At 33.1% G+C, this 18,866-nt stretch overlaps 1 protein-coding gene across 1 annotated transcript in view; it reads left to right on the top strand.

Moving 5' to 3' along the window:
• LOC111719992 (gamma-aminobutyric acid type A receptor subunit gamma3) overlaps positions 1-18,618 on the top strand; it is a 462,401-nt gene extending 443,783 nt beyond the window's left edge. Inside the window, exons 4-5 of the mRNA XM_031959095.1 lie at positions 14,986-15,206; positions 18,169-18,618. Of these exons, the coding sequence (XP_031814955.1) occupies positions 14,986-15,206; positions 18,169-18,274 (327 nt within the window). The 3' untranslated portion in view covers positions 18,275-18,618. The remainder of the gene's footprint in view (positions 1-14,985; positions 15,207-18,168) is intronic.
• Positions 18,619-18,866: the final 248 nt, after the last annotated feature.

Below are 18,866 nucleotides of genomic sequence, written 5' to 3'. Positions count from 1 at the left end.
CAATTATTTTTTCTTTGAGCCAACTCTGATGAGAGTAAGATTCACACAGTGTTCCTACCCCTCTCTAAATTCCCTCAGATATGATAAGTTTCCTTTGCCTCTTTGTGGGATGTGTTTTCCCTCTTTTTATCCCTCCTTCCCACCTTATTCTGCCATCATCCCTTTTCCATATCTACTTCTCTTTTTTATGTTATATCAGTACAATCAAATTATACATGTATTCTTTTTGTATATCCACAACAGAAATACAATTCTCAAGAGTTCTTTTTACCTTTTCTGCATCTCTTGAGTTCTATGCTTGGAGATCAAATTTTTTGTTTAGTTCTGGTTTTTTCTTCAGAAACAAATGGAATTCATTTGTTTCATTAAATGTCCATCTTCTTCCCTGGAAGAAAATGCTCAGCTTAGCTGGGTAGTTTATTCTTGGCTGCATCCCAAGTTCTTGTGCCTTTCGGAATATCAGATTCCAGGCCCTTATTTCCTTTAATGTAGAGGCAGCCAGATCTTGGGTGATCCTTATTGTGGCACCTCGGTATTTAAATGGTTTTTTTTTTTTTGGCTGCTTGTAAAATTTTTTTCCTTAATCTGATAGTTTTGAAATTTTGCCACAATATTCCTTGGGGTTTTTATTTTAGGGTTTCTTTTAGAAGGTGTTCGATGAATTCTTTCAATGCCTATTTTACCTTCTGATTCTATTACATCTGGGCAGTTCTCTTTGATGATTTCTTGTAAAATAGTATCTAGGCTCTTTTTTTCATCATTGTTTTCAGAAAGTCCAATAATCCTCAGATTACCTCTCCTAGATCTATTTTCCAAGTCTGTCGTTTTTGCAAGTAGATAATTCATGTTTTTTTCCAGTTTGTCATTTTTTTTTTTGCTTGACTGATTCTTGCTGTCTCAATGAATCATTAGTTTCTATTTGTTCAGTTCTAATTTTTAAAGAATTATTTTCTTCATTAGTTTTTTTTACTTCTTTCTGTATATGTCCAATTGAGTTTTTGAATGTATTGTTTTAGTCTGTGGAATTTTTCCATTTCACTAATTTTTTTTTAGTGAGATTATTTTCTTTCAATTCACAGATCCTACTTTCTTGCGTGTTCTTTGTCTTTTCCAATTCACGGATCCTACTTTCTTGTGAGTTCTTTGTCTTTTCAATTCACTAAATCCTACTTTCTAGTAATTCTTTATTTTTCAATTCACAATTCTTACTTTCCTGAGATTTTTTACTTTTTCCAATTCGTATTTCAGGAAGGTGTTGCTCTCTTGTAAGGCTTCTCTTCCTTTCCCATTTATCCTCTAACTCTCTTTTGAGACTTTAATGAATTCTCTTCTATGAGAGCATCATGTAAAGGAGGACAGTCTGATGCATTTTGCTGTTTGAGGGTCTCTTCAGGTTTGCTGACCTGCTCTTTTTCTGCATAGAAGCTGTGGATCAGTTCTTTTCATCTTTTTATTCATGTTTTAAAGCCTTTAGGGTAGGTCTCCTAGGCAAGGGGTTACCAGCTTCCTCTGCAGAGCAGGGAAAGATGTAAACCGATTTCCGGCTCCAGGTATGGGAGTGCTCTGGTGAGAGTTTTCCCTTCCCCAACAGGAAGTGGATTCAGCACTGGCCGAGCTATCAAACTGCTTAGTAGGGCTGAGTGGGTTGGCAGATTGCCCTCGGCTAGGAGACTAAGGGGTGAAAGTGTCACTGCCCCAGGCCAGGAGCCTCTTGTGGGACTGTGAGTATTAGCAGCTGACTGCAGACCACAGACAGCCCGGAACTCTGCCCAGTGTCTCTGCCCAATGCAAATCAGGCCCTGGAAAAGCTCTATGGCTAGCCAGGCTCCCACTGCACAGATTGGAGGCTAACCAGGGCTGCGTCCTCCTGCTGTGCAGGATCACAACTGCCCCAAGGAATAGCCTTGTACTGCGGGTTGGGGCTGCACGCTTGTGCTGAGATCTGTGCCTTCACCCTCGGTTTGAAACTCTCCTCGGAACCTAATTTCTCTCCCTGTCTGCGCCGATCTCCCCCCTGGCCCCGGAACCAACCTTTTTGGCGAGACTGCAGATTTTCTTCCGGCCGGTGGTTGTTCTACTTCTTATCTTTATGAATTGTAGCAGTCAAGACTATTTTTGAGGCTCGATATAATATTGATAAAGAGGGTAAGAGAAGAGCTTAGAAAGTCGTGTGTGTCTTCTCCGCCATCTTGGCTCCCGACCCTCTCATTCCTGAGTGTGGCCTGAACCAGATGAAACTGTACTTGGGAAATATGTAAGAAAATACATCAAAGTAAAATAAATATAGATCGTATTAACATATTGTCTCTCAGGGATCCTTATTTACATAGTTGTGGCTCTATCTCTATTTGACCTTGATACCACTGCTCTAGAATATTCCACTGTGCCCTTTGATATCTTTCACTGTTTTTATTAAATTCCCTGTTCATTCTCTTCTTTTCCCACAATATTCATTCTTTCTTACTTTAATTGCAAGTTGGATTTCCTCTGAGTGGGTTAAAGTTCATGCTTTTAATGGCAATTCTTTTTTTCTAATTCCTCTTGAACCACAATTTATTCTTTAATACTGCAAGTAGGCTGTTGCTTTTTGTCACTTAATTTTCCCTTTTGGGGGCTCTAAACTGAATTTGTATCCTAATTTTCCTGTACTTGTTACAGTTTTTTTCTCAATAGTATTTTAAATACATATAAATATAGTATTCAATATTCATTTTTGCAAGGTTTCATATTTCATTTTTTTTCTCTTCCATCCTTCCCCAAGACAGCAATCAGTTTGATAAAGATTATGCATGTACAATACTTTTAAACATATGTTTATATTTGTCATGTTGTTCAAGAAAAATCAGAAAAAAATCATGAGAAATAAAAAGTGAATCAAAAAAACAAAGCTGAAAATACTATGCTTCAATTTCCATTTAGTCTCCATAATTCCCCCTTGATATGGATGGCATTTTTCCATTCCATGTCTCCTGGCTTGTTACAGTCTTTAAGAACCTTCTAGTTCATGTTCTAACTTCTTCAATTAATAGCTAGCATGCAGCTCAGTTTTTCCATGCCATTGTTTACAGATATTCTGAATGAACTTAATTCAAGTGAATGTCTCCTCTCATCCCATGACCACATAAGTCAAAGTAATTGACTTATTTTTTGTAGAAGTTCAATCATAGGCATTGTAGTATAGAGGAAAGAATATTGAACTTTGATTCAATTCTAGTTTTCTTCCTTATTACCTGCATGATCTCAAAATAAATCATATGACCGGCCTCAGTTTGTTCATCTTTAAAAGAAGAGGATTGTACTAGATGATGTCCAATGTAACTTCTAATCCTAACTCTATAATAAAATGATCATATGATATGTCAAGATTTCATATTTTAAATTTTTCCATTTTACAAATAGGAATCATTTTAAACTTCCAGAGTTCTGAAATTAAACTCTTAGGGGAAAAAAAATCTATCTTTTACTTCTCCTAACATTTAGACTAATTCCGAGTTTGATATGATCTCTATCTAGTACTTTGATATTTCCCTACTCTGTCAATCACCTTCTCTAATTCTACCTTTCCTTGGGCACATATATTTTCAATTCTAATCATTCTTTCCTGCTCTCATAATTTTCATTTTTTTTATTTCCTAAAATAACTATCCCAAACATTTTTTCTCTCCTCAATCCCTTAAACATAATTAAAAAAAAAATTAGACCAAGTGTTTAATCTCCTATTTCACTGAGAGGAGGAGGACAACATTCCATCACTTACACATTCCTTCAGATCTACAATGGATTTCTTCCTTATTTCTTACAATATCTTCTTTCAAAAATCAATTCAAGCATCATCTTCTATATGAAGGCTTTCCTCCCTAGATGCTGTTTTACTCTTTCCCAAACTAATTTATATTTAACTATTTTACTTCATTTATAATACATACATATTATATGTGTGTTTATTTATTAAATTTATACACATGTAATTTGTCCCAGAGCTATTAGCTAGCTGAGGCAGAATGTGAAGCTACCTTGTTCATAGTCTCGTAGTTATTTTTGATTTTTCAACTCTTTCTAACCCTTCACAGTAACTAACTAGACACCGGGGTGATTCAGAAGAAAAATCACTGGCTCTAAAGTCAGAAAATATAGATTCAGATCTGACCTCTACTATTTATTTAATCTTTGACCAGTCAAAATTCCAAGTCTGGTATTTTATATATTATGCCACTTAACTTTTCCAATACCTATATGTTTAGATGGAAAAGGATGAGTTCTATTTTAAGGTACCTAAGGAATATCCAGGAAAAGCATTTCTATTCTTCTCTGTCTTTTCATAATACATATTCTCTGCCTTGAATGCTCTCCCCTTCTCATTCTACCTGTCCACTTAATGAATTCTACACATCCTTTCATATTTAACTCAAATGCTGCATCCTCTATTAAGCTTTTGTTTTGATCCATTTCAGTTAATAACAGTTATTCCTCCCTCAAAGAGTACCTTTTACTTTTGGCTCTGCAACTTAACACCTGTCAGACTCTGGCAAATCATAACCTACCTGGATCATTGTTTCTGCGCTGCTAATATGAGTGTTTGAGGCTAGATTGTCTAAATACATAGCTTGATGATATTGAAGGTCTTTTCCAGACTCAAGAACTTATGATTTCTATCTAAAAACTGAAAATGAAATTCTTAGGTATTATAAACTATATTATCATTTCTGTAGTTTTAACCCAGAACAGAGACATTTCAGCTGCTTCTAAAGTGAACTATTTAGTAGATATCTCAGACCCCTAGAGAATACAGAGTTGTTGATGAGCTCTCTATCTTCAGAAATATCTTCAAAGATGGACAAAAGTATTTCTGCTGATGAAATATTTTTGTACCATTTATCTGACTTAGCATCTGAAGAGAAAGACTCCTAATCATGCCTATATATTTTGCTTTTCCTTCTGGAGCATTTATTAGCCTCTGGCTGATTTCTATTTTGGGATCGGCTTAAAACAGGATTTTATATATATTGACATTTCCTCAAGCAAAATCTTGGATAATAAGCTTGGATTTTTATAGTTCAAATTCATATCCATTTGAATGATATAAGAAACATTTTTAAAAGGCTGGTTTTAAATGAAGATGTTATTCTAGATGTTAGCTCTAAACCAGAAAATAGCCCATTTCTGTTGATATACCAAGAAAGACAAAACTATAATTCATTTGATTTTATCTTTGTATCTCTAGCATCTGGCATTATATCTGAAATATAATAGGTACTTAAATGCCTACTGGGTTAAATAGTTTGGGAGAAATTATCTAAATTTTGGATTTTTATTTATTTATTTATAATCATTGGCTGCTTAGAAATCTAATTCAGTCCCCTTATTTCCCCTCAGTGCTTCTGAAAAGATAAGTCTAAAAATTATATTTTTACAATCATGATCTCCCTTCTGCTTCCCAAACCAGAGTCTCCAAACCATTCTTAATTATTTCCTCCTGAATATAAATCTAGCAACACTAGTTCAAAATCCCCAAGCCATAGAATATTATTTTTTCATTGAAATTTGTTTATCCTTAAAACTTTCTTATCCTATCTATGGCATTACTCTGGCCTCTTTGTTCATAGTCTTGTAGTTATTTTTTATTCTTCACTCTTTCTAACCCCTCACATACTCTAACCATATATATCACAGGGTGATTCAGAAGAAAAATCATTCTTATCATTCAGATCTGACCTCTGCAAAGTAATATTTGTTTAATTTTTGACCAGTCAAAACCTTGAAGACCTTCAATATCCTCCTCAGTAAAATCAGGTAGTAATCTTTGAGGTTCCTTCCAAGTTCAGATCTATGACCCTATCAATTGTTTCTCCACAATATCTCTGTTTGTATCAAGCAAGGAATACAGAAAGAATGTTGAACAAAGGAGCTGTCTTGGTTTCAAGCTATAATAATGACCTCTTCTCATTTCTAAGGGCAGGGCAGCAAAATTATATTATTAGTTATATCCTCTTATCTGGAACTGTCTAGAGATCTTTCTGGTACTCCTTACCAATGGTCTTCCTTTCCCAGATTTATTTCTTGGGACTTTTTTTTAATTAGGTGAAAAAAGAGATTCATTATCTCAGTTGCTACCTAGACTTAATCACTGAATGGGTGAAACTTCAGTCAAACTGAGACCTGTTGAAGATCCTAGCTTAAAAAGGCCCAGGTTTCCCATTATATCCAGGACCATCTCCTAGTGTCATGATCTATATCTGGCCACTAGACCCAGATGGCTCTGGAGGAGAAAGTGAGGTGGGTGATCTTGCACAACCCTCCCTTACTTAAATCTGATTCACTTGTATGTCATTACATCAGCTCCCTTATGTCCTTTGAAAAGGAAGAACAAACAATAACAGCTATTCCCATCCACTAAAATGCCTCACATCCTTCCCCATTGTTGTTGAATTTCCTTTCATTATTTAATATACAATTTAAATGTTGTCACTTCCAAAAAGACTTCTTTCGTTTCTGATTTCAGTGCTGAGTAATAACTATCTTGTCAGACCTCACAGTTTTTTATTCATCAATTAATTTTAGGAAAGTTTTAGTGCACTTTATTATCTATGAAATACACACACATATGTATATATGTAATTGTAGATTTAGAAATAGAAAGAACCTTAATGGTAACTCATGTATTTCATTTCCTTTCTTTTGGTAGCTTGTTGGTTATTGTTCTTTGTACTTAGGACTAAAAATGGTATCATGATGTTGGGGTCAAGGTATAGTGTGACTGATTGTGGCTAATCAGATTAATATTAACTCAGAAGTTATCACCATGGGTTGGGCACAAATGGTTGGTCCATATGAACATCAGAATAGAGATGTCTCTAAATTTGTACAAATAACATTTCTTTTGAACTACTGCAATTCTGCTTTGCTTATACAGCACAGTTCCTTCTTTAATTTATACACACCATGCTGGATGATCCCATGACAATGTCTCCTATGTCTTGCCATTGATTCCAAAACTTTTCAGATAGACTGTATAAGGACACCCTTAATTTTACAAATGAGGAAACTGGGACTTTACAGAAATTGTGACATTCAAGGTTACATAGAAAGTAAATGGCACAGTTGAGATTTGAATCTAGGATGTCTGACTCAGAAGAGAACATTTATTTTTCATCATACCAAATTACTTCCACAATAATCTCCTATTATTCCATATTTTCCATCAAGGAAGGGATTATATGTCCCTGAAATTATATCTTTCTATAGTACCCAATAAGTAGAGCAGTGGGCCCAGAGGCAGGGAGACCTGAGAAAATTAATTCACCATGGTTGCCTCAATATCCTAATTTACAAATTATACACCATTTCAGTAGCTTTTCCTAGAAAATTCAAAATGGAGGTTAAAAGAATTGGAAATAGTTGAAACAACAATAAGAATATGCTACTTGATGCAGTACTCATCACAAAGTCCCTAAAAATGTTTGCTATTAGTTCATTATAGTCTTAGAGCTAAAAGAGACCTCAGAGAAATGTGAAGAAGTACTTTCATTTTACAGAAAAGATAACTAGGCCCCTAGTGGATTAATTGAATTGTCCAAGACCACACAGGTAATAAGTAGTAGAGCTAAACATTGAACCCATTTACTCTATTCCAAATTCAGCAGGTTTTCCACTGCACCATAATAATAATTTTCCCCCCAATTCTTCCTGTGATTTTACCTTCTAAAATGTTTATTTCATTCATTTTATATTACATTAGAAAAAGGACCATATAAAGAATATGATCCACAGAAGGAAACTATCAAGAAATGGAAGTGGTGGGGATAGATGCCAGATGTCAAGGAAGCTTAAAAAGTGTTTGAATAGATAGAAAATGAAACACAGACTTCTTTCAAGAAGTTTAATGCTGAAAAGTACAAATATTTTGGTGTTTGATAGATGTAGTAAGGGTTGAGGAGTGATGTATTTAGTATTAGAGAATTGGAGCATTGATAAAGAGGGGGAAGTTGTAAGAAAAAGACTAAATAGAGAGAAGGAAATTGTGATCAATGATACCAATTGCGACGGAGAAATCTAGGAAAGTAAGAATAAAGAAAAGTTCTTTTATTTGATAAGAAAAAAGTCACCAGAGACTTCTAAGGATAGTTTTCATGTTATATATTATTAGCATTAGGATGGGAATGAAAATCAATACAGAGAGAAGTAGAAGTGGATTTTCTCTTCTCTGTCCAAAATACTATTTCTCAGCTGCCATTGAAGCTTTATTTCCTACAGTTTCTGGGTTTTCTTCCTCCAGGAACAGATATCTGACTTTGTGACCTGACCATAGAATATTACTCCAATGTACCAACTCATTTTTCCCATTCTCAAGTTCCTTCTGCAGTCTTCTTTTTAGGGAACTATCCCCCTCATGTCTCTGCTTTTGACTTTTCAGCTCAGACTTCATGCTTCAGATATCAGCTAGCTCTTGATTTTTCCTCTACTCCAGACTTCAAAGTCCAAGGCCCAGTAAATAGCCCTTCCACACAAAGTCTCAGATAATTATCTCTGCTCCCTTTTGTGAGCTGTCTTCCCCTATTAGAATGTAAATTTCTTAACACCAGAACTGTGTTTTTTTTTTTTTTTTTACATCCATTTGTACCCTCAGTACTTTTTATTGGATTTAGCATATAGTTTCTTGCTCTTCCTTGTTTTTCTAAGTGTAGACCATTTCTTTTAGGGAAAGTGTAAGAGAAATAAAGGGTTGGTGTTAGCTTTCCAATAAACGACACTAAAATTGAGATATTTTGATATCCTAATGATTTCATGCCAAGTAATAGAATTTAAATGAAGACATAAAACAAGATTCTACTTATGATCTTCATGATCATGAAAAAATTCATTCCTAGTCAAAAGTCCTTTAAAATCATATTTGGAGAATTAATGCTATATGAAGTAATTAATTTCATAAGAAAAATGCTAGTCACATGTAGTAATTTAATATTGTTATACAGTCTGATACTTAGGGGAGTTATTGACTTTTTGGCTAAAGCATAAGGTAAGATCATTAACCACAGAATTAGTCTGGTATTTTGAAAAAATAGAAAAGTCATGATATAGTAGGAGTAGTAGGATATTTGGAAATGCATCATTATATCATTGTAATACAGTGCTGGTATGGGCAATGTTTTCTGAGGTATTTGGCAAAGATGAAATTTAATATGCTATTATAACTTCAACTATAAAAAAAGAACTCTATAATACCATACTCCCAATTGCTTAAGAGTGTACAGTCTCTGTTTTTCCACATCAGTAAATGGCAGGGTACTTAAGTTAGGAATCCTTGTTGTAGTTCTATCAAAGCTGCATACAATGAAGGTTATATTCATGAGTATGAATTTTTTGTTGTTATATTAACATCTTCCATACTCCACATTAATTCATGGTTTATTTAGGACTCATTAAACACTCACATTATTAATTAATATCAAATTATTAAAACAAATTATTTAGGAATCCCCCAAAATTTGCAATGATGTATTCCATCCATAATTAGTTTTCCCCTGCCACTTTAAAATTCAGTATTTTGTCTTTAAAATAGATTATTTGTATATTAGATTCTTTAATTTCACAGATATTTATGAATCTGAAAGTGTCGTATATAGTTCAAAAAGCTATTTGGAATTTTTTTTGGCTGTGGAAAAACAATAAATAACTCCATTACAAAAAAAAAATAAGACTGCTTTTATAATAAAACCAAAAATATCTTTTTTATGTGTATTTTCTTTCCTCAAATATTTGTTACATTTAGAAACAATTTAATGATCAGAGTAAGCATGTTACACTGTTACCAAGGGGAGGTCTCAGATATGATCAGGAGTAAAAGATATAGTGGGAAAATAATGTTACTATACAGGACTAATTATTGTCTCTGTTGGAAGCAGAATTTGGAAGATACTGCTAATATTTTGTTCCTTTTGCTTTTGCTTTTTTGGTCAATTAAATAATGTCATTCTTGATGGCATTATGTTTATTGCCACCTATTCTCATGTAAACTCTGTAAGAGAGAACAATGTTGCATATATGGAAAAGTTATCCTCCTCCTGTGTCATAATGGCAAAAGGAAGAAATTTTAAAAGACAAGATCCCTTAGAATCACTCTAATAATCCACACTCATGTGACAAAATGGACTAATTGAAACGAACAATACTACGCTAACATCACTTTATGTTTGGAAGGACATGAATTTCATGTAATGTCAGAGTTAAACCTTTTTTTTCACTTCAAATATTTTAATACACATTTCTTTTTTTGACTCTTTTTTTTATTAGTATAGCTTTTTATTTACAAGTTATATGCATGGGCAATTTTACAGCATTGACGATTGTCAAACCTTTTGTTCCAGTTTTTCCCCTCTTCCCCACCCCCTCCCCCAGATGGCAAGTTGACCAACACATTTTAAATATGTTGAAGTATAAACTAAATACAAAATAAGTATACATGTCCAAACAGTTATTTTGCTGTACAAAAAGAATAGGATTCTGAAATAGTGTATAATTAGCCTATGAAGGAAATCAAAAATGCAGGTGGACAAAAATATAGGGATTGGAATTCTATGTAATGGTTCTTAGTTATCTCCCAGAGTTCTTTTGCTGGGTGGAGCTGGTTCAATTCATTACTACTCCATTGAAATTGATTTGGTTCATCTCATTGCTGAAGATGGCCAGGTCCATCAGAATTGATCATCATATAGTATTGTTGTTGAAGTATGTAATGATCTCCTGGTCCTGCTCATTTCATTTGGCATCAGTTCATGTAAGTCTCTTCAGGCCTTTCTGAAATCATCCTGTTGGTCATTTCTTACTGAAAAATAATATTCCATAATATTCATATACCACAATTTATTCCGACATTCTCCAATTGATGGGCAACCTTCATACACATTTCTTAATGAATCCTATTTGGAGAGAAAAATAAGAGCAAAAGGAAAAAAAAATCATGGGAGAGATAAAACAAACAAACCAACCAAAAAAAAAAAAAAAAAAAAAAAAAAAGAAGTGAACATAACATGTATTGATTTACGTTAAGTCTCCTTAGTTCCTTTCCTGGATTTAGATGGCATTTTCTGCCCAAATCTATTGGAATTACTTTTCATCACTGAACTATTGAGAAAAATCATGTCTTTCATAATTGATCATCTCAAATTCTTACTGCTATTGTACAATGTATTACTGGTTCTGTTTTTTTTTCCTCAGCATCAGTTCATGTAAATCTTTCCAGACCTTTCTAAAATCAGATTGCTAATCACTTTTTATAGAATAATAATATTTCATTATCTTCTTATACCATTACTTGGTCAGCCATTCCCAATTGATGGGAATCTATTCATTTTCCAATTCTTTCTTACCATAAAGAGCTACTACAAACATTTTTCACATGTGGGTGCTTTTACCTTCTTATGATTTCCTTGGGATGTGAGGACCCAGTAATGGCACTGCTGGGTCAAAGGATATGTGGTTTTATAGCCCTTTGAGCATAGTTCCAACTTGCTCTCCAGAACAATGGGATCATTTTACAACTCCACCAATAATATATTATTGTCCCAGTTTTCCCACATCTCCTCCAACATTTATCATTATCTTTTCATTTCATTTTAGCCAATTTGAGAGGTGTGTATTTGTATCTCAGAGTTGTTTTAATTTGAATTTTTCTAATCAATAGTGATTTTGAGCATTTTTATATATAACTGTAGGTAACTTTAATTTCATGATATGAAAATTGTTCATATCCTTTATTATTTATTAATAATTAAAATTTGATCTGGCTCTTTATATATTTTAGAAATGAGACCTTTATCAGAAATACTGGCTGTAAAGATTTTTTCCCAACTTTGTACTTCCCTTTTAACCTTGTTTCTGTTGGTTTGTTTGTGCAAAAAACTTTTTTTTTAATTTAATGTAATCAAAGCTGTCCATTTTGCCTTTCATAATGTTCTCTAGTTCCTTAGTTATATATTTCTTTCTTCTCCAGAGAGCTGATAGGTAAATTATCCCTTGTTCTCCTAATTTGTTTTTGGTATTCTTTATGTCCAAATCATGTATCCATATTGATATATGTATCTTATTTTGGTATGCGGTGTGAGATGTAGGCCTATGCCAAGTTTCTGACATATTATTTTCCAGTTTTCCCAGCAATTTTTTGTCAAATAGAGAGTTCTGGGGGTTTATCAAATACTAGATTGCTATAGGCCATGATTATGGTGTTGAATGTATCTAATCTGATCCAGCACTCTATTTCTTAACCAGTACCAAATGGTTCTGATGATTGCTGTTTTATAATAGTTTTAAACTTGATACTGCTAAGCCACCATCCTTTGTATTTATTTTCATTATTTTCCTTACTCTTCTTGATCTTTTGTTCTTCCAGATGAATTTTGCTATTATTTTTTTCTAGTTCTATAAAATAATTTTGGCAGTTTGATTGGTATAAAAATTAAAACTCATGATACTGTCCACCCACTACCAATTTTACAAATGAGGAACTGAGTCCTGAGGGAAAAGTTATTTAATCAGGATCACATTCATAGCTCTCTCAAAATTTCTTCAATAATTTTTGAGTAAGGAGAGTGGTTGAAACATAACAAATAGTCCAAAATGAGTTTTTCTGCTTTCAATCTGTTTATTTTTTCAATTAGCAAAGAGTAAAGGGAAATGTATGGCAGGTTTCTAAATGTTACACTTGCAACTCCAGGATTGATTCTAATATCAGTCAAAACATTTTATAAAATAGTCACTGAATTTCCATGTGAGTTTTGGAAGATTATTTAATATTGTTATTCCAATTTTCTGGTACAGTACGTTTACATCTGTGAAATGAAAAAAAAGTCTGGATTTTTTTGTCTTATTTTTTGAGGAAACACTAATCCCCCTTACAAAAGGCTTTATTCCAACCTGGTGCCTGCCTCCATACTTTCTATGAATACTCTCCATATTTAGAATCTTCAATGAATGGAGTCTCCTGTGCTAAAAACTCCCTCAGATTGAGAATCAGCATAAACTTAGACAATTATAATCTATCAAACATTTAATAAAGGTAAGTTTATTTTCAGCAGATGAAGGAACATTTGTTGAATATACAGTTAATTCAGTGTTTCATGCAAGTCTATACTTGTTTTTTCTAAGATCATTGACAACATCACTTATAGCACAGTAATATTCCAATACAATCATACATCACAACTGAGTCGTTCATTCCCCAGTTAATGAGCATCTCTACAATTTAATAGATTGATTTTCTGCATTAGTGTTGGCCATTTGGGTAATTGAGATATGAAGCCTCATAGAAGAGGGTTCTATCCCCTCTTGGCTGTTTTTGCAATTAGACAACTAGAAAACTATACAAAGCCTTAGACTCCTTAAAAAACATAAATCATGAGTTTCAAAAACTTTTCAAGAGGAAAAAAAATTGAGTCTAATCTGCTCTCTTGTGGGTTCTTAATATATCACTATCACCATACCAAGACCTACACAGATGCCTGTCATTATTCTTACAATGCACTTCTGTCTTTGTCACTATCTTTTTCATGAAGTTTCAGTGGGGTCACTTTTGTCAGTAAGATATAATTGTCATTTAAAGCCCTCCCAAAATGCTTTTCTAAATTAATTTTATATAATTCTCTTTCATTTAGTCTAATTTCTAAACAAATTCTTATACTATTTTTTAAAAGAATGTTCCATGACTCCTTCTTGTGATTTTACATAAGGCCTAGAATGCTATTCCTCTCCTCTGTTGCCTTTTGGAATTTCAAAATCTCCATTCAAAAATTCAAATCTTTATTTGAATCCAAATATCATTTTGGAATTTCAATTCTCCTTTAGGAAATCTTTATTCAAGTGTCATGTCAAGTGCTACATCCTCCAAAAGAATTTTCCTGATGGTGCCAATTTTCAGTGTCCCCAGTATTTTTTTTCTCTTAGTTTACTTATCAGTGTACATACTCCTTTCCCATAGTAAAATTCTAACATCTAGTGGGAAAGGACAGTTTCGTTTTTGACTTTTGTATCCAAATATATTTCCCAGCACATATTCCCATTTAAATTAAGTTGAATTGTGTTATACCCTTGATTTGTGAACTCTCTCTGCCAATAAAGTTTGCAACCCATCTGTGACTCAGCATATTCCTTCTATTAAGGAGGTTAAGTTATTTTCCCACTATCATACAGCTTTGGCCAACTATTGGAATAATAAGTTATATTTGTAAAAAATAGATTTTTAAAAAAGATTGGTCATATGAGCCTACAAAAATAAAAAGTTTACTAATCCATTCACATTGTTTAGAGCTATTTAGCATGAACCATATAGAAAAGGGAGAGAGTAGGTCCAGAATCTTAAATCATACCATCTTACCATTGCAACTAAAGGCTACCTTATTAGCATATTAATAAAGTTCCTTTCAGGTCTGAGTACTTGCTATGGGGGAAAAAGAGGGGGTAATGAGAGGTATCATCTAGGAAGAATAATAATGAATTTGCATCTATAATGGTAACAAAATGCTGATATAATCTTTCTGCTTAGGGCTAAAGATACAAAAGGATATCTAAGTTATAGGGTGAAAGTGAAGCAATTAATGTTCTGGAAGAGTAAATACTGTTTTATTTAACTCCATTTGCCTTCTATTAGCTCATGTACTTTTCCAAAGATTATCTTCAGTGCTCTCTGAATTTTAAAATTTATATACCTTTCATTATACAGAGATGCAAAGAAACCACTGTTCATAAGGTGGTGGATCAAATATTATATGTTGCACACTGCATTATTATACAGAGGCAGTCTGACTTCTCTGAGATAAGCATTCAGATCATAAATAATGAACTAAAAAAGGAATAAATAAATGTGATTCCAAAAATTAGAAAAAATTAGAAATGTGAAAATGCATGAGAATGCATAGAAAGGGTGAGCTTTAAGATAAACAGGAGATATTAGAAAAAGCTATTACTAAATTATCTGCTTTCTTTTTGTTTTCTTGCCAGGAATACCAAATTGACATATTTTTTGCTCAGACTTGGACAGACAGTCGCCTTCGATTCAATAGCACAATGAAAATACTAACTCTGAACAGCAATATGGTTGGGTTAATCTGGATTCCAGATACCATCTTCCGGAACTCAAAAACTGCAGAGGCTCACTGGATTACCACTCCCAATCAACTCCTTAGAATATGGAATGATGGAAAAATATTGTATACTTTAAGGTAAGAGTGCATCTACTTAGTTGGTAACATTGGGAATAAAAATTTCCTTTATTGCCATTCAATTTTATTTAGGATTATTAAATTAGAATGCAATAGTGCCCCTGTTTTGAAATTTCATCAGTTTTGCATATTTTACACAACTTTACATGAAAATATTCCAGTAGTCCCAATGCTAAGTATACAATATGATAGATGGAAATCCAAGAAAATTATCTTCATGCTTATTACCTTATTCACATATTAACTGTGTAAGAAGGTTTTTTGTTTTTAATCAGAATGATGCAATATTCTGGAAGGCATGGTGTAGAGGATAATGACTGAAAACACACACACACACACACACACACACACACACAGAGAGAGAGAGAGAGAGAGAGAGAGAATTATTTATTTTGCACAACTAAAATGAATATAGAATCTAATAGGAAGAATGCTTACTAATTGTGCCTAGGCCTTGGTATACAATAAGAGAAAATCAGTTCAATAAATCAAAGGCTGACCAAATAAAATGAATGACAATTCTTTGAATGCCAAAAACATTTTCTTTACAAATTATATTATATACATACTTGACTATATGAATATATCCTTAATTTTTACTTCTTGTATCCCTTTTGCAAGAACACACTCACACAACAATAATAACAACTCCCTCCCAAATGGAAATGCTATCATTTTACTGTCTGATTTACATGCAAACAATAATATAGCACCATTCAGATTTTTTTATTTGAAGACAGTAACAAAGGCTTTCTAAAATAACACATAAATAATTCCTTTAAACAAACACTTTTACTTAATTCAGGAGAGGTATTGTAGTTCCAGTATAATGAAATCTTCTCCTTCCTTCACTTCTTAATAAAGGCCCTTGAAGGCATGTCTGATTAGTAAGCACATCCCAAAATGCATAGCTAGCTATCAAGATGTGGATCTTTCTTTAACTGACCACATGATGACAAAGGATCACTGAAGTTATCATGGGAAATAGTCGTGTAAATGGACTGATAGTTACCTTCTCAATTCTTAAATGATCATTTAGGGACCCTAAAACAGATGTTAATCAACTTTGACTCTTAGTTTTGACTTTTTGGTTAGATTTCCAAGGAGTTTACTATTTGTGACACTAATGTTTTTTGCTTTAAGCTTTTGCTTACATATGGGTATCATACTGGTGAAAGCAAATCAGTGAAAATTCTGACAGCTTATGATATCAAGTTGGCAACTATTTATTCATGTCTTTTCTGGTGTGGATCTATCATTACGCTTAAGAACTTAAGGCTGCAGACTTTTGTTTGGTACCTAATCAAAAGGTACAAGGAAATGACAGTACACAGAAGGAAAAATCTGAAGGGATCAAACTCTTCTAATTGTATGTTGCTGCCAACAGATTTTCAGGGTTCTGAAGCTTGATTAAAGGGAGATTAGTGGTGCTGCCTTACAAATGACACTTCTCCAAGACCTGATGATCTTGAAAAAAAATTTCATAGTGGCTTATGACCATGGTAGGCAGCATGTTGTAGAGGAAAGAATATCACATCTGGAGCAAAAAGATTTGGGAGTGATGACCAAACCCAGCATCATTTACCACCTATGTGATGATTCATAAGTTATTTTATGTATGCAACCTCAGGTTCAACTGTCAATATGACTAGATAGATAATCTCTACAATCCCATCTAGTTCTAACATCATGAAATATGCTCCTTACAAAATGGTCAGAAAATGGGGAAAAATCCATAAAATCATTTCTATGTCTGTTAATAGTATCAGAATGAAGACATGGCTTTGTTTCCTGATACAAAAAAGTAAAAATTCTAAATGCTACTTTTTTTATGAGGGAAAACTGATGACTCCAGCATAGTCCTTTTAATGTAGAGCACATATATTAGGACTAAGTTTTATACCTTTCTTTCCTTAATTCTTTACTTGTTCCCTGCAGAAAATGCAAACCATGTTAAAATTTGATGGTTTCTCAGTCATCGACTTATTTAAGATTAGCTATGATATCTTCCTTTTTGGAGATTTTAATAAAATATTCTTAGAGGCAATTGTTGGTGTTTTTCTTCTTTAAAATAGTAATATGAAAATTCTCTCTGGGAGAAAGCAGGTTTCTCGAGAAGATATCTATTGATGCAAAATCATATAGATATCTGTATTCATTTTTGTATTTGAGTCTTCCTTGTGAAATAAGCTGAATATATTCCTCCATCCTGTAATATCTCTCAACTTTTTTTAATTGATCCAAGAGAGAGGTAGAAAGGATTTGTGGATCTGTGATTTCATCAACTCAGGGAATTCCTGGTATGATAATTCTTAACATAGATGTGCAGCTCTTCTGTCATTTTGTGTTACTTCTAAATTTTAGTGAGTTGTATAAAGGACTAAGAAGTAAAATTGATTGGCTCTCATCACATAGCAAAAAAAGTTTCACAGGTAGGACTTCATCACTTGTCTATTTGTATCCAAGTATAACTCTCTTTTTCCTATGCCATTATTTTTATTTTTTTTAATAATTATTTTTAATTAAAATGAATATAAAAGGGTTTATGCAAATGAGTGGAAGGGATGATATTCTTAACGATGCGCATAAACCATATTGAAAACATATGTGGGCAATTTAAAATTCAGACACATGGATATTTTGAACAAAGGTAATAAAAATGTTTTATTGAATTTGAACTAATTTGGGGCTGTTATTGTTGTTGGTGGTGGTGATGGTATTGACACTTTTTTTAACCAGGCATTTGAGTTTCCTAATTAGTTAGCAAATTATTTAATCTTTGCTGATAGTACAAAAAAAAAGGGCCGGGTGTTAAATGAAATACTGTCAATTTGCATCAAATGCCTACAAAGATTGTAAATTACATATTGTTGTATTCCTGGACATAAGTAGTTCCCAACAAACCTTGTGAACAGTGTCCTAATGTGTGTGGCCGTAAAAGTGATACTTGGATTTTTCATAGGCTCACCATCAATGCAGAATGCCAGTTGCAGCTTCATAATTTTCCAATGGATGAACATTCGTGTCCACTGATATTCTCCAGCTGTAAGTACTGTATTCATTTTTGAGACTGTCTTAACCTTGAATATATACAATAATATGTATTTCTAATTCATAGTAAGTTGTGAGGTAATAAAATTTTCCTCTAGTATAGACAGCTGATGTTAATTGGTGCTTCCCAAAGGTGTAATTTTCATTTCAGTATTATAATTCAAAGCCTTGGTCATGATAGAGAGTCCTTTGATAAACTTAAGAGGTACCCCATCAGCCAATTTTTAGAAATTTACCTTAGAAGTGTTTTTAAGAAAGAAAAAGAAATATGCTTTTTAAATTGGAGTGTATCATATTGACCTATGAAAAACATTTAGATATTTTTATATTAGTAAGAAAGGAAAGTAAAAGTTTTTGTCAGATAAGAGGTAAAAATTTTGTTTCAAATATGAATAACTTTGCTTCAATTAAAAATTTATACTGTTACCACATGCAATCACAGCTCATTCAACCTTTGGCCATTTTGTATGGATTTGTATTATTTATGATTATATCTACCAATATTTCTGTTAATAAAAGGTCTTGACAGAATTATTAGTCAAGCATTTGGATCTGACAAGAATTCTTTTTAGAACAGTGCCATACAGTAAGAATATCCACAGAAGATAA

Source organism: Sarcophilus harrisii, chromosome 3, assembly GCF_902635505.1.
Source record: "Sarcophilus harrisii chromosome 3, mSarHar1.11, whole genome shotgun sequence".
Lineage (NCBI taxonomy): Eukaryota > Metazoa > Chordata > Mammalia > Dasyuromorphia > Dasyuridae > Sarcophilus > Sarcophilus harrisii.
Note: the sequence above shows the minus strand (reverse complement) of the source record. Positions and strands in the feature narration are given on the sequence as shown.